General features: G+C 42.7%; 1 protein-coding gene across 1 annotated transcript; it reads right to left on the bottom strand.

The window, feature by feature from the left end:
* Positions 1–2,988: 2,988 nt before the first annotated feature.
* Positions 2,989–15,131, bottom strand: LOC112266801 (protein phosphatase 1 regulatory subunit 14A-like). The gene is made up of 4 exons (XM_042297169.1): positions 14,732–15,131; positions 5,686–5,766; positions 5,450–5,479; positions 2,989–4,421 (listed from the first exon to the last, which is right to left on the bottom strand). The coding sequence occupies exons 1-4, from the start codon at positions 14,927–14,929 to the stop codon at positions 4,287–4,289; spliced, it is 444 nt and encodes a 147-aa protein (XP_042153103.1). The 5' UTR covers positions 14,930–15,131; the 3' UTR covers positions 2,989–4,286.
* Positions 15,132–16,411: the final 1,280 nt, after the last annotated feature.

Here is a 16,411-nt window from a genome sequence, read left to right as displayed (position 1 = left end):
AGCCTGTCTAACTATGGCCTGTCTAACTATGGGTACAGGGCTGACATGTTATGTTATATTTATAGCCTGTCTAACTATGGGTACTATGGGTAACAGGGCTGACATGTTATGTTGCATTTATAGCCTGTTTAACTATGGCTAACAGGGCTGACATGTTATGTTACATTTATAGCCTGTCTAACTATGGGTAACAGGGCTGACATGTTATGTTGCATTTATAGCCTGTTTAACTATGGGTAACAGGGCTGACATGTTATGTTACATTTATAGCCTGTCTAACTATGGGTAACAGGGATGACATGTTATGTTACATTTATAGCCTGTCTAACTATGGGTAACAGGGCTGACATGTTATGTTACATTTATAGCCTGTCTAACTATGGGTAACAGGGCTGACATGTTATGTTACATTTATAGCCTGTCTAACTATGGGTAACAGGGCTGACATGTTATGTTACATTTATAGCCTGTCTAACTATGGGTAACAGGGCTGACATGTTATGTTACATTTATAGCCTGTCTAACTATGGGTAACAGGGATGACATGTTATGTTACATTTATAACCTGTCTAACTATGGGGGTAACAGGGCTGACATGTTATGTTAAATTTATAGCCTGTCTAACTATGGGTAACAGGGCTGACATATTATGTTACATTTATAGCCTGTCTAACTATGGGTAACAGGGCTGACATGTTATGTTACATTTATAGCCTGTCTAACTATGGGTAACAGGGCTGACATGTTATGTTACATTTATAGCCTGTCTAACTATGGGTAACAGGGCTGACATGTTATGTTATATTTATAGCCTGTCTAACTATGGGTAACAGGGCTGACACGTTATGTTGCATTTATAGCCTGTTTAACTATGGCTAACAGGGCTGACATGTTAAGTTACATTTATAGCCTGTCTAACTATGGGTAACAGGGCTGACACGTTATGTTGCATTTATAGCCTGTTTAACTATGGGTAACAGGGCTGACATTTATAGCCTGTTATGTTACATTTATAGCCTGTCTAACTATGGGTAACAGGGCTGACATGTTATGTTACATTTATAGCCTGTCTAACTATGGGTAACAGGGCTGACATGTTATGTTACATTTATAGCCTGTCTAACTATGGGTAACAGGGATGACATGTTATGTTACATTTATAGCCTGTCTAACTATGGGTAACAGGGCTGACATGTTATGTTACATTTATAGCCTGTCTAACTATGGGTAACAGGGCTGACATGTTATGTTACATTTATAGCCTGTCTAACTATGGGTAACAGGGCTGACATGTTATGTTACATTTATAGCCTGTCTAGGGTAACCTGTTATGTTACATTTATAGCCTGTCTAACTATGGGTAACAGGGATATGTTACTAACTATGGGTAACAGGGCTGACATGTTATGTTACATTTATAGCCTGTCTAACTATGGGTAACAGGGCTGACATGTTATGTTACATTTATAGCCTGTCTAACTATGGGTAACAGGGATGACATGTTATGTTACATTTATAGCCTGTCTAACTATGGGTAACAGGGCTGACATGTTATGTCCGAACCGCTCATTTACCCACCACAAAACACCAGAAAATGGCCAAAAAGAGTAGAACCACCTCACCTGTTTTTACACTATGGTTTGACTATTAGATATTCAATGTTTATTTTGAAAAGATATTTGAAAAATAATAGTTTCACTACATTAAAATGAGAGTTCAGTTCACCTAACAGGGTTGACTTTAAAATGAGAGTTCAGTTCACCTAACAGGGTTGACTTTAAAATGATGGTAAGTCATAAATGTATCGCTAATCACATTAAATAAATAAGAATTTTCAGATTTGACTTTGTCAAAGCACCAAAATAACTAGGGTTTTACAAGGATGGTGAAAACATAAGAGAAATGTGGGGATTAAGCGGGTTCCTAGAAGTCACAGAGGGTGTCAAAATGCTGAATTTTGGCACTTTAGTTAGTCTTTATTCGTATTTAAAATCAGATGTATTGAATTATCTATGTGGTCTATATTAAAGGGCACATTTATTCATATAACCGGCTTTTAAAATTCAATATTGCCGCACAATTTCTACTTAAAATAGCAAAGGGATGCAAAAGGCACTCATTTCGTGGAACAACACTTATACCAAACCATCATGGACTGTCAAGGGGGAAAGTTCACTTCACAAATTCATCTGATTCCATGATCATGACACATGACGACATTTCTAAATATGCACCTTACAGACCAGAAATCCTTAATTCCAGGTGGAATTTGTCATGTTTACATGACAAATATAGTCAAAGGTGTGTTGACAGCACACACACACACACACACACACAACACAACTGTGAAGGTGACGAGGAGCCTGGTTGGTCTGTGACTCGTGGATCCGACAAGCTTCAGCAACAAACAGGCGTATACATACACAGAGCGTTTTAGAGCAATGCAAAATTCCACCGTAAATTGTGAAATTGAGGCTAACGACGGTAGCATGATAAAAGGAGGTGTAGCATGATGTACTACAGTACCCATAATGCTCTCTAAGCATATCTGGTTTCATCTTACTAAAGACATTCCTGAAGCTGACTCGATGGTGTCCCGTCTCCTCGTTACTACAATGAGAAAGGAACCGTTGATTTGTGTTCTTCTGCCATCTACAGGCTATTCCAATGAACCATGTCTGTCAGATTAGATAGTATTGGACTGGATTGAGTAAGAGTTCATACTGTAGGATTGCTGTGATAAAGTTATGGGTGCTTGAAATATCTGACCCGTCTCGATTACATGCATCATTGCACTGACACTTCACTTAGCATCATATAGGCTACTATCTGTCTACCCTCAGTCACACCCTAGCAATCTATTTACAGTGATGGTAAATGGGTTGACCCCTATGGGATTAAATAAACACCCGGTTTCCAAAAGGTGTGCAGATTAGACTGTCATGGTCAAATGTAATGTTGTTGTAAATTACTGCTCAGTACATTTAGCCAGGAGAGGGCGCTGTTTATCCATAAATCACATCTAAAAAATAAAACAATTCAATAAATAAACACATTGGCCAACAATACCTTGCGGTAATACGTAAATACAGCCTCTAATCTAGAAAACACTATACTGTATGAATCCTAAAGATTTAAAGTTACTCTTGGAAAAGCTGCATTTAAAATGTATTCAAACCAATATACAAACAATACAACCAGCCAGAGAACTACACATTTACAAACCGTGTTGAAAATGATGCAAAACGAAACATTGTGTACCTGATGGGCAACAGTGAAGCAGTTGGGGTACTATCCTTTAGCTGACTGAAAAATCCTCAGCATTCCATCTATAGATATACAAACACTTGGGTAAGAAATAAAGGACCTGGTATTGCTGACAGCTTTAAATGTCATTGTACATTTTCCTTAATAGCTAGCCTAAACGCACTTTGTGAGTGACAGTTCACAACCTGCCAAGCAATACTGCTTGGTCTTCATGAAAAATATCCTTTGTAGCTTTATGTATATGGTCATTATCTCATTGGGAATATCACAACACAATATTTCTCCCCTTATATATATATATATATATATGAGAGAGAGAGAGAGAGAGAGAGAGAGAGAGAGAGAGTTGACTTGACCACATGAACTATTGTCTCATGTTGCTGGATACAGTTTGAAAATATGGTAGGCCTGCTTGTAGCTAGGCACAATCGACTAACCCATTGGGATATATGAAAGCCTAGTGATCTTTCTTACCTTCAGACTGACACTGGTACCTACAGTATGTTGCTGGACTCTGCGTATGGTTTATGAGCTAAACAGAATTAGAGGTGCATCTCACAACATAAGACACAGACCAACAGTTTGACACCTTCATGGGCTTTCCAACAAAAGCATCATGCAATGGACTGGAAAATAAGAGAGAACAGCAAAATAATTTGAGGAAACACAGAACACAAGTAGCAGTAGCGACCCAACAGAGAAGCAGCCTGTTTCACACAATTCGGACACTTTATAAGTTGACAAAAATAAAACATAATTCATATGACATTGGAGAGGTCCAAATGTTGCAGGGACTGCCTGTGCATTGTGGTGTGTGTGTGTGTGTGTGTGTGTCTGTGGACAGAAGATAAGGTGTCTGCAATGTTTCTGATAAGTGGTCAGATCTGTGTATTTGACAGTGTGTAGCGCAAAGTGTATAGACCCGCAAGACTCAATGTTATGCATGTTTTTCAGGTAAGGTCCATGACATCGGGCTGGGGAATGGGGTGCTGGGTTTGAAGGGTAACATAACAGGGCCTTCAGATCACCTCTCGGTCTGCAGAATCTTGCCGGTTGGGGAAGATGTGTAGCTGGGGTTGTTCGATGCCATCGTTGTGGAGGTCCTCCTGTTTCTGCAGACCGTGGAGTTTCAACACCAGCTCCTTGATGAAAACCTGGGCAATCGGTCATCACATGAAACATGCTCAAAACGGATACAGTGAGAGGCCGTGATACACAGTGTTGGTAATGTTGAGCAATTCACAGTGAAACAACAAGGGAACATGTTTCAGAGATAGCGCTTCATTCATTTTGTGTGTATGATATCAATATATGTGTGTGTGTGGGGGGGGGGTGCTGTCGTCACCAACACACTCCTTAACATGGTCTGTCAACCCATAATGGACAGGCTAAGTAATGCTGATCACAAAGGATACAGGGACAGTGTGAAAGAGGGACAAGACTAGCATTGTCGGCTACTATATGCAGAGTTATCATTAGTTACTTATTTGCCAGAAAGAAAGAGTAAGGAGGTGACAGAGAGAGAGAGGGAGGAAGGCGGCGTTGTAGTACTGGAGTTTAGGACTTGGACTTGGCTCAAGTCACACTTTCATGACTTGGGTGGGACTCAACCCAGACTTGATCAGTGGTGATTTTGTCCTTTTATAATAACATCATTATAACCCTGTTCTCTGACTGGTCCCTTCATCATAACATAGTCGTAACCTGCCATCTGATTAGTCATTTTGCAACCTTAATAATGACATAGTCATAACCCTGTTCTCTTGTCCTGTCACATTGACTAATCAGATAGCAGGTTATGATTTTGTAAACATTTTAAGGGACCAGTGTCACAAAGTTCTGGGAACTTTCAATAAATTCCCTGGTTTTCCCCGAAATCCCAGGTTGGAGGATTCCCGAAATCAGGAGGGAATAAGCAGGAAAAATCCAGAATCCTCCAACCAGGACTTCTGGAAAACCAGGGAATTTCTTGAAATATTGATACCTTATAATGACATCATCATAAACCTGTTCTCTGATTGGTCCATTACAATGACATTGTAACCCTGTTCTCTGATTGGTCTCTTCGCCGTGACAGTCTATATACTCAGTCTCGGGAACATTCATGGCATAAAATACTACCCAAAACAATCTTAAACATATTGTTTTGATATTAATATTATTTATAGACTTCCTCACTTACCTCTGTGTTATTGCAGGTGTTAAACATTTCCTGGAAAAAAATCCCCAGACCAAATAATGATTTTAGTTCAACTGGCCAACCTGCTGCTGAAACAATATATTTTCAACAGCAACCAAATCTACAGCTATTACTGCAAGTCCCACAATCAAAAAACAGTACAATTTGTTCACACAGTTTTGAAGTTGATCAAATGATAATGTCTTCAGATGATTTCGCTAGTGGGTAGTACAGTTCACCTGGAGCCTGTGAGTTCTCTCCTCGTCACTCTTCAGGTCTAACAGCTCGTCGATGTTCACCTCCTCCGGCATCTCCTCCTCCTGGGGACACAAGGTGACAGAGGGTCAGTCAAACTGTCCACCACTACATCCTGTAGCTGTATGTTAGGACTCTGCCCAGGGCATCCTCCACGAAACTCTGCCCTGGGCATCCTCCACGAAACTCTGCCCAGGGCATCCTCCACGAAACTCTGCCCTGGGCATCCTCCACGAAACTCTGCCCAGGGCATCCTCCATGAAACTCTGCCCAGGGCATCCTCCACGAAACTCTGCCCAGGGACAGTATACTAACATACAGCTATCACATACCCCATTATATGTAAGGGACAGGCTCAGATACAAGCATATAATATATAGGTCACTCACTAAAAGGACAAAAATACAGGTCTTGTCTTGAGTTCTGAGTTGCGTGGGTCTTACAGACACAGAGGAAAAAGCTGCGTGTGTTTTTAGAGCGCAACACCCAAAGATAGTCACAGACCCTGAAGCACTGCAGTGTGTGTGTGTGTCCGTCCATGTCGGCTGTTGAGTCATCATATGCATGATGCAGAATGCTTGATGTGTGGGCTGGCAGTTAAGGGCTAAGGATGATTTGGGAAGAAAATATATATTATTTAGATGGCTGCGCCGCTGTTGGAGTCGGCCATCAAAGTGCCTCCATAAATTGTAGGATTTAGTTTCAGAAGGAACACTGCATGTGAGGGTATGCCTTTGAGGAGAAGAGAGAAAGGGAGAGACAGAAGAGACAGAGAGAGCGGGGGAGGGAGAAGAGAGAGAGAGAGAGAGAGAGAGAACGAACCCCCACCCTGGCTACTACTAGTCTAGGTATGCTGTAAGGATGGAAGCCACCACCATCAAGGCCAGACATTCTCCATCACAGATAGAATCCATTACGCTTTCTCACGGCCTCCTAAATCGGTCACACTCAAACATGCATTCAGCTCCCCCCAAAGCCTCAGAGTAAAGCAGAGACTATTTGTATAACAGTCTATGCACTTACTTCATTTGGGACATTTTCTCAGATCATTAACTACACTGAACAAAAATATAAAAACCGCAAAATGCAACAATTTCAAAGACTTTACTAAAACTTTTATAAGGAAATCAGTAGATTGAAAATCAATTCATTAGGCCCTAATCTATGGATTTCACATGACTGGGAATACAGATATGCACCTGTTGGTAAAAGTTACCTTTAAAAATAAAAAAAGGTGGATCAGAAAACCAGTCAGTATCTGGTGTGGAAGAACTGAGACATTTTCAGCTTCCAGGAATTGTGTACAGATCCTTGCAACATGGGGCCGTGCATTATCATGCTGAAACATGAGGTGATGGCAGCGGATGAATGGCACGACAATGGGCCTCACGATCTAGTCTAGTATCTCTGTGCATTCAAATTGCCATTGATAAAATGCAGTTGTGTTCATTCTCCGTAACTTATGCCTGCCCATACCGTAACCCCACCGTCACCATGGGGCACTCTGTTCCCAACGTTGACATCAGCAAACCTCTCGCCCCCACACAACGCCAAACAAGCCATCTGCCCGGTACAGTTGAAACCGTGATTCCTCCGTGAAGAGCACACTTCTCCAGCGTGCCATCGAAGGTGAGCATTTGCCAACTGAAGTTGGTTACGACGCGGAACTGCAGTCAGGTCAAGACCTTGGTGAGGACGAGGAGCTTGCAGATGATCTTTCCTGAGACGGTTTCTGACAGTTTCTGCCGAAATTCTTTGGTTGTGTAAACCCACAGTTACATAAGCTGTCTGGGTGGCTGGACTCAGAAGATCCTGCAGGTGAAGCTGAATGTCGAGGTCCTGGGCTAGCGTGGAAACATGTGGTCTGTGGTTGGACATACTGGATGTTGGACGTACTGCCAAATTCTCTAAAACGACGTTGGAGGCGGCTTATGGTAGAGAAATGTATGTTAAATTCTCTGGCAACAGCTCTGGTGGACCTTCCTGCAGTCAGCATGCCAATTGTGTTGTGTGAAAAACTGCACAATTTAGAGAGGCCTTTATTGTCCCCAGCACAAGGTGCACCTTTGTAATGAACATGCTGTTTAATCAGCTTCTGGATATGCCACATCTGTCAGGTGGATGGATTATTTTGGCCAATTAGAAATGCTCACTAACAGGGACGTAAACAAAATTGTGCACAACATTTTAGAAAAATAAGCTTGTTGTGTGTATAGAACATTTCTGGGATCTTTCATTTCAGTTCATGAAACATGGGACCAACACTTTACATGTTGTTTGTATTTTTGTTCAGTATAAAATGCTGTCGTCACCAACACACTCCTTATCTAAACTACGTATCTCATGCTGAACAGCATTCCAAAATGATTTCTAGCCAAACACTGACCAAGAGTCGCATGGTGAGATTCCATCTTATTTATTTTTCCCTGGGGGCAAGTCTGCTCATTGGCACAAACAGCACATTCAAAGGGCATTATTCATGATGTGCTGCTATCAACATACTGAGCCAAAAATGAACCCCGATCGGTTTTTATTGCCCTTTTTGGAAAAGGCAGAGATTCTTTGAATAACAAAATATGGAAAATGATGAAGACGACTGCAAATATCACTGTAGACTAGATGGAAGGCTGTCTTCAGAACCTAATCCAAACACCAACCGCAGTACGAAACAAAGACGGCATGGGTGTGGTGTGTGACGTGTTGACTAGTGACACTCACACAACAGGCCATAGAGAGTTCAGTCTGACCTGAATGCTCAGCAGTAAGGTTAACCTGCCCCATTGGGGTCTGTCTGTGGGTGTCGTGGGGGCGGACGACTAAGAGATTCTGATGCCGGTAGTGTAAAGGTCCGTCCAGGAAAGATCCAAGCAGCCCCTTCCTACCCAGGCATCCCTGACCTTTCTTTCAACTCCAAATGCCAGTGAAATACTGTCTCATATTGCCCACACACACACACACACAGACACAGACATAGAGAAGCACAGCCACGTGAGCAAGTCCACAAACAGTCTCATACACGTACCACACAGACACAACAACGTGTGTAACACATGGCATTGTAATATACATGTAGTAAAACGACACAGTGGGCATCAGCAGATCTATTCTGCAAAAACATCTTAATTCATAACATCAAAAATAATTATTGTAATGCTCAATTATACATGCTGTATATTCACCAATTAAGCAAACGCATAGCTCATTTTCCGCCCCTCTCATCTCATCCTAGCTGTCAACCGCTAGAACGAGTACTAGTAATGCTGGGGTTAATGAGCAGCTCAAAAAATCACATTCCTGGAAGTGTTTAGTAAACACAGCCTCCATGTGGGACCAACATGATGTGTCAGGCCTGTCGGGATGAGTTAGTCACTGATGCAGTGCTTTTATTGGGATTCGACTGCTTTCATTGTCCCAAGTCTGGGTTGCACATTATCCTTAGGTTGCATTCAAATTTTCCGTGAGGGGGATGTGTGATGTCAGGTGGGCTAATGTGTCCTATACTTGTATTTTCTTGAGTCCTATCTTACTTGTGCAGGAGGCTAATAGTAAAGATGAGCAGGCAGGTGTACAGATAGAGCCCTCCTACGAAAATAATGCCCTTTTTAGTCTATTTTCTTTTGTAACTTTAAATGCAATGAATTGCCCATCAAAGTAGATCATTTCTCATAAATGTGTGAATCTAGAGTCCCCTCCCTGCCCTCTCTTCCTGCATACATGAGTTTGAAATTAATACCGCCAGTAGTAGGTTCCAAGCCAAATCGAGTTAGCTTGTTTTGACAGCATAGCCTAGCTAGCTGCTATGCTTTTTGCCAGTCCTGTCTAGCGAGGGTGGGTTTGGGCCCATAGGCGACGTTGTTGCCACTGATGTCTGCCGAGGACCTGCCTTACAACAGGCCTACAAGCCCTCAGTCCAGCCTCTCTCAGCCTATTGCGGACTGTCTGAGCACTGATGGAGGGATTGTGCGTTCCTGGTGTAACTCGGCAGTTGTTGTTGCCACCCTGTACCTGTCCCGCAGGTGTGGTGTTCAGATGTACTGATCCTGTGCAGGTGTTGTTACACGTGGTCTGCCACTGTGAGGACGATCAGCTGTCCATCCTGTCTCCCTATAGCGCTGTCTTAGGTGTCTCACAGTACGGACATTGCAATTTATTGCCCTGGTCACATCTGCAGTCCTCATGCCTCCTTGCAGCATGCCTAAGGCACGTTCACGCCAATGAGCAGGGACCCTGGGCATCTTTCTTTTGGTGTTTTTCAGAGTCAGTAGAAAAAAGGTTTTTTTAACCTTTATTTATTTAGGCAAGTCAGTGAAGAAGACATTCTTATTTTCAATATCGGTCTAGGAACAGTGCCTTGTTCAGGGGCAGAACAACAGATTTGTACCTTGTCAGCTCGGGGATTCAATCTGGCAACATTTCAGTTACTTGTCCAACGCTATAACCACTAGGCTACCCTGCAGCCCCTTTAGTGTCCTAAGTTTTCATAACTGTGATGTTAATTGCCTACCGTCTGTAAGCTGCTAGTGTCTTAACGACCTTTCCACGGGTGCATGTTCATTAGTTGTTTATGGTTCATTGAACAAGCATGGAAACAGTGTTTAACCCCTTTACATTGAAGATCTGTCAAGTTATTCGGATTTTTACGAATATTCTTTGAAAGACAGGGTCCTGAAAAAGGGACGTTTCTTTTTATTGCTGAGTTTAGTTAGCTAGGCTATGCTGTCAAAACAAGCAAAGTAGCTAGCTGATTCATGTAGCCTACATTCGTGATGATCAGATGATATAGTACACCCCAGTATCTCTAGCAATGATACTTTTAACGAACTCCCTTTCATCAGTTCTAGTTTAGCCTGCAGTGTGTTTTAACAGACACACACACAGAGAGTGACACAGAGAGAGAGAGACACACACACAGAGAGTGACACAGAGAGAGACAGAGAGACACACACAAAGAGAGAGAGAGAGAGAGAGAGAGAGAGAGAAACATTCCACCCAGTTCAGCATCAGTAGAGGGCTCCAAGGCAGCAATTTAGTCCACATCACTTCCAGGCCAGTGGGTTGAGGGTAATGTTTTTTTTGTTTGCTTGGGTACTCTGGTTGGTAATGTAGTCCACTGGTCCCTGTGTCCAGCTGTGCACCTGTGTTAATTTCTGTGTAATGTTTTCCATAGCCAACACCCTGATACAGTAAGTGGCCTGTCCCACACTGGTGCAATATAAATCTGGGTCAAAATACCATGTCAGGTTTATCTGAAGACTGACGGAAAGTAAACGCATTTACAAGTGAAGCGACCACACTTTAAATGTACACACATTTACAAAATTGCCATAACCCATTGAGGTGGAAGGACATAAACAATAAAATAACTGAAACCAATCAAAACATACATGAACCATTCAGCCTCAAGACAGTACACTTCACCGATAATGAGCACGAGGGTCAGTTTGTGTACATCGCGTTATAACCCTCAGCTGTTGGGTTTACTTCAGAGCAGTACTGACAGACGCTTATCTGGTCTTACTCAACCCCCCCATTGCATATCCCGCAACAGGCAAACTTCTAAACGCAGAAACACTACAGTCTCTATCTACCCCTGATATCCTACATTAACATGTACATTTCCAGAGTCACGCTCCGTCAAATCGCTCGTCTGTCCCACTCTCTAACATTCCCATCCTCTTTACTGCCTGTATGACATACTATTACACGTCTCCTCTCTCTCTCTCTCTCTCTCTCTCTCTCTCTCTCTTTCTCTCTCTTTTAATCAGGGCAGACGGCCATCCCCTGCTGTCACTTTCTAACAAGTCATTACTATTCAAAACATCGTGACTAGTTTTTACCCGATGCATTCCCAAAGTTACTCGGTGCTACAGCACATAAACATCATATTAATCCGGAACAGGGGAGTCGTTTTTGTTTTTTCCCTTTCAATTAAGACCTAGACAACTCGGTGACGGGGGTTCCTTCCTAATTAGTGACCTTAAATTAACCAATCAAGTACAAGGGAGGAGCGAAAACCCGGCAGGCACCCTGGCCTCTGTGGAATGAGTTTGACACGTGATCTACTATTAATTACAACATCTGGTCTGAACACTACCAAAATGTCTCATTGTCAAGAATGTAAAGGAAAAATATGGGTTTAGTGCTGTCAGTGAAATCGTGGTTATTGATTGTGTGGTTATTGACTTCATATCAAATGATTGCGATCTGATCGGGCACAGCGAGATTTCCAATAGAGGTTCTCTCTACACCAGGAAATGGGGCTGGTCATCAGTTGATTGATGGCTGTTTATCTCATCTACATATGCATGTAAATTAAACGCATTCCCATTAGGTTATTCATTCGTCAACTAAATTGTGGGCAGGTGCTTTGGTTCAAGATAAACGCAATTATGTCATGTTATTTGAGTCTTATGAAATTCATTTCCACGTCGTCGACTAATTGCATTCGTCGGGGAACCAGCTGTTATAGATCATTTGCCATAGATATTTCACATCCATTAGATATTGATTGTTGCTACAAAAATAAACTACAGCACTCTAAAATCCTTAGTTTTCTGATGTTTTTCTCTCCCAGTTTGCAGTGGTAAATTGCATAACAACTGGCTGTCACATCTGTGTGGCTTAGTGGGCCGTGACGACTCAATAGAACGGTAATAATGACTGGGTGTAGTCGTGGGACGGGATTAAAAAGTGAAAAGACTCCGAGTCTGGGAGACAATCACGCAGATAGCAGAACACTGCGGGGGTCTTAATCTGGGCCTCCGATTGAGCGTTGATACAAGACTAATGGCCCTTGATAATGGGCCAAGCGATGCGCTTACATTCAATGCTTCAACGACAGGCTCAGTGAGGGGAGGGGGGGGGGGTATTCTCTTTGTGCTCTTTGGTGACATATGGGACCTTCACTTCCCCTAAACCACCATCCCCCCCATTCATAAGAATCATCCCAGAAAACAAAGATGTCATCAATCAATAACTGGGATAGTTAGCGTCCATTCAGGCCTGGTTGCAGGGCCAGCCAGGGTGGGCTTTGGTGTAGCAGGAAATGAGTATGGGGGAGATCTGATTACACCGTAATTACACATGCTTGCTCCACTATCAGTAAAGCAATTAACTAATTAACATAGATATAAAGCTGTGGCCATGTGTGTGTTTATGAGAAAGCAAGACATTGAGTGTGTTCACTGTATCCATCCACGAGAAACAGAATGGTACAGAGCATCAAACTGTCATGATCAAATGCAATATTTCTATATTCTCTAAGTATGTGGAGAGACGCTATAATATATATATGATGGCTCACTGATGCAGTTTTTACTGTCATTGTGGTTGTATAATGGTCACCACAGAGACATCCCCCTGTGAGAGAATTGCTTTAATTCCTGCCATTGGGTAGCATCTGTCAGGTGGTGGCCTTTGCAGTAAACACTTTGAGTTTTTACTACCATGTTTTATTACTGTGTTATGAATTGGATGTAGAAAATAGATGCTGAACAACAGACTGCTAATTGCTCTGCAGAAAAAAAGAGACCCACCCAGAAGGCTTTAGACTCAAATAGGTCAACACAGGGCGTCCAGTTTCTATAGCATTCTAGTTAAATACCTTCTGAGCAGGAGATGGTTGTGTCCGATGGAGAGATTATTGGTATGGAATAACCCTTAACATCTGCACCATAGCACCGACCCCATCCTTACATCAACCATCGTCTCCAACCCTGCCTACTCACACAGCCACCACCATGCAGTGCCATGGCCCAATGTCTACCAACATCCTCTGGTGCCCCTGTCCTCGTTGATGATGCCACACACCACAGCAGGTCCCCCAGGGTCCTCCTGTTTTGTCAACCAGAAGCCCATAAACCCTCAAGGCTGTCCATGTAAAGCAGCAAAGACTAAGCGACCTGGCCAGCCTGCCACAGACCTGTTATATTTCTGGGAGCACTTTCAATTGGACCTCTGATCTTTCCCATGTCACCCCTGGCAGCGAGACAGCCTTCCCCACTCACCGGGAGTATAATGTCCTCCAATGACCATCCATCCCCTTACATACAACCCTCACATACAACAGGAAGGGAACAACATGAAGGGAATCTACCATATCTACTTGTGTATTTTGCATTGGATGTCCGAGTCTATTTTTAGGGCTATGAAGTGTGATAATATTTCGTTCAGCTAATAAAATTCATCAGACAATACCCACATTTCCTTAATGAATGTAGAGAAGGAAATTGACATGGGCTAAAAAGGGTGTAAACTGAAAACAAAGCTGGACATGGTTAACCTTGTTGTCCTGTGCATGTGCTCCATGGCCTTGCTAATGGCTTTGTCGTTTATTCTAATCCCATCTTCTTCTGGTGACTCAGACATGTTTGCTTGAGGTATTAGCTAAACGGACAAGTGCCCAGTTAATAGTGTCTGATAAGAAAACACATGCACAATACTATTCATCTGATTCGATGAGACCACGAATTTACCATTATGGCAGGCAGTGTTTAAACTCGACAGTCATTCGGCACTATGCCTAGAAGGCATCTATCTACACATCCTTGATTCATCGAATGTCAAGCAGACAAGGCGCAGGGAGACAAGGCAGGCAACCCCCCACGTAAAATGGATTAACGTCGTAGCCACATCCCAGACCGCAAGGGACACTAGGCAGTACAATCTCTGAAAAACCGACTCCAGACATATTTGTGAATAGTTTTACTTACATATCTTGAGGAGACTGAAAATACGCAATCGCTGCGTAACCGCTGTACCCAAATACGCCAAAACCCGATATATTCATTATAGTGATTTAAATCCAACTGAAGAGTGATGTGCAGCGCTACAGTGGATTGCGTACCCCGTGTCAAAGTCGCTTTATTTCATGCAGTGGACACTGATGCTAAACTGAATAATTGTTATTGCGTAAAACCCTTTTTGTATTCTTACAATAAGTCAAATAAATGTTTCCCATTGTCTAGGTATGTGACTGTATGCGTAGCCTATCAATAGAAATCCGTTTAATTTCAAATAGATGGGACTCACCCTGCCCACATAGAGCTCGTCCAGACTACAGTCAATCCACTTCTCCACATCCAAGCGTCTTTGGAGCTCCTTTCTGTTGTACTTTACCGTGACCCGTGCTTGCCTCTTCTGCAAGCTAAGCCCCGGGTCCCTACCTGGACCCCTACTCGGGGAATGGACCTTGTTGTTACATCTCCTCCCGACCCGGTTCGCAGCCATATCCACTTTGGATGACAGACACGTGCAGACTATGAACCAAGGGAGTTATTAAAGAAGTGCACGATCGTTGGCAATAGTAGCGCACTGGTGAAGAAATCGGCTATGGGTCCTAGCGCCACACCTTACAGACCCGGGTAACTGTTGTGCGCCGAGAGCAATGTGATGACTGTTTATTTGATTGAGATAAGCTCTAAAGAAGTTCTACACTTTCTGAATTGTGTGACAAGAATTCGCCAGAATGTGAGTGACGGAGTATTCTGGGGAAATTACAATGACTCACCACTATTTATATTTATTTAGCCTACAAATAGGAAAGTCGAAAAGTTCAAGGCCTATTACCACGGGCAGCAACATGGAGGGCTTTCACCGTTGTAATGTAGTCAACTGGGTCAGACTTCCAACTTAATTGGCTGATGAAGGTGATCAGCCAATTAAAGAAAGAAGAAAATGAACTACTTCATATTGGAGATGCCTCAATGGCGCTGCCCATGCTGTCACAGACGCTAATGATGGCACAGATACAAAGGGGGGCAGTGGAACTGGAACTGGTATCATGGTCTAGATTGGATTTCGAGGGGCCTAGTGCTACACTCTGGATTTACCTACAGGACAGTAGCGCTCCAGAAACAAGGTTGGAAAACCCTGAACTAGATGGTTGCAGATTCAACACCAAAGAAATAATATTTGGTCCAGCAACAGGAGGGTTACTGGCATTAGTCCTAAATGCCATCCCCTGCCATTGTGCCCTTGAGCAAGGCACCTAAAACTCCAACCTTTGAGTGTTTCTGTCTTCTTTTCTGTCGACTAAGGCAAATGGATCAATCAAAGTTGTCTTCTTCCTCTACTACATCCATCCCCCTGTGCTCAAAAGCCCTGCCTTCGTTATAAACACAGCTGCCTGTAGTAGATATGATAATAAGGACTATTTACTGATGTACTAAGCCATTTGGTTTTAGGTTATACCCAGGGCTGCACCATGCAATAAACCCTGTTTGCAGCCTACTGCCTTATTTACTCATGTCTGTTAGTTTGTCCTTGCTGTAAGCCCTGGACTTTGACTCATATCTGCACACCCCTATTCACACACTCCTAAACAGCATATATTTTTTAAACATAACTAATACGACATTGAACCTACTACTAGAGGACGCTTGCAGCTGGTATTGTCCGCTCACCTTTCCAATCACCAAACACTGGAAAGCATGAACAATATTATTTCACAACCTTTTATAGTAGACTTGTGACAGGCTTTTATCCTAAATAAGAATTTAAATCAACTTGCCCAGTCTGGTATTTCTCGTACTTTTTTTGTTGCTCTTGTCTGCGCTCTAATGGTTTGACTTACCATGTACACTGGATATCTTTATGGCAGAAGGGTAATGGTGCCATCTTGTGGTATCAAAATAAAATGGATTCACTTTTCTGAGAAGGCAATGAAGACAACCTGTGTACTCAGGTACAGCGTCTGTGTTAGTCTACGAC

The sequence above is a fragment of the Oncorhynchus tshawytscha genome, linkage group LG14, assembly GCF_018296145.1.
Source record: "Oncorhynchus tshawytscha isolate Ot180627B linkage group LG14, Otsh_v2.0, whole genome shotgun sequence".
Taxonomy (NCBI): domain Eukaryota; kingdom Metazoa; phylum Chordata; class Actinopteri; order Salmoniformes; family Salmonidae; genus Oncorhynchus; species Oncorhynchus tshawytscha.
Note: the sequence above shows the minus strand (reverse complement) of the source record. Positions and strands in the feature narration are given on the sequence as shown.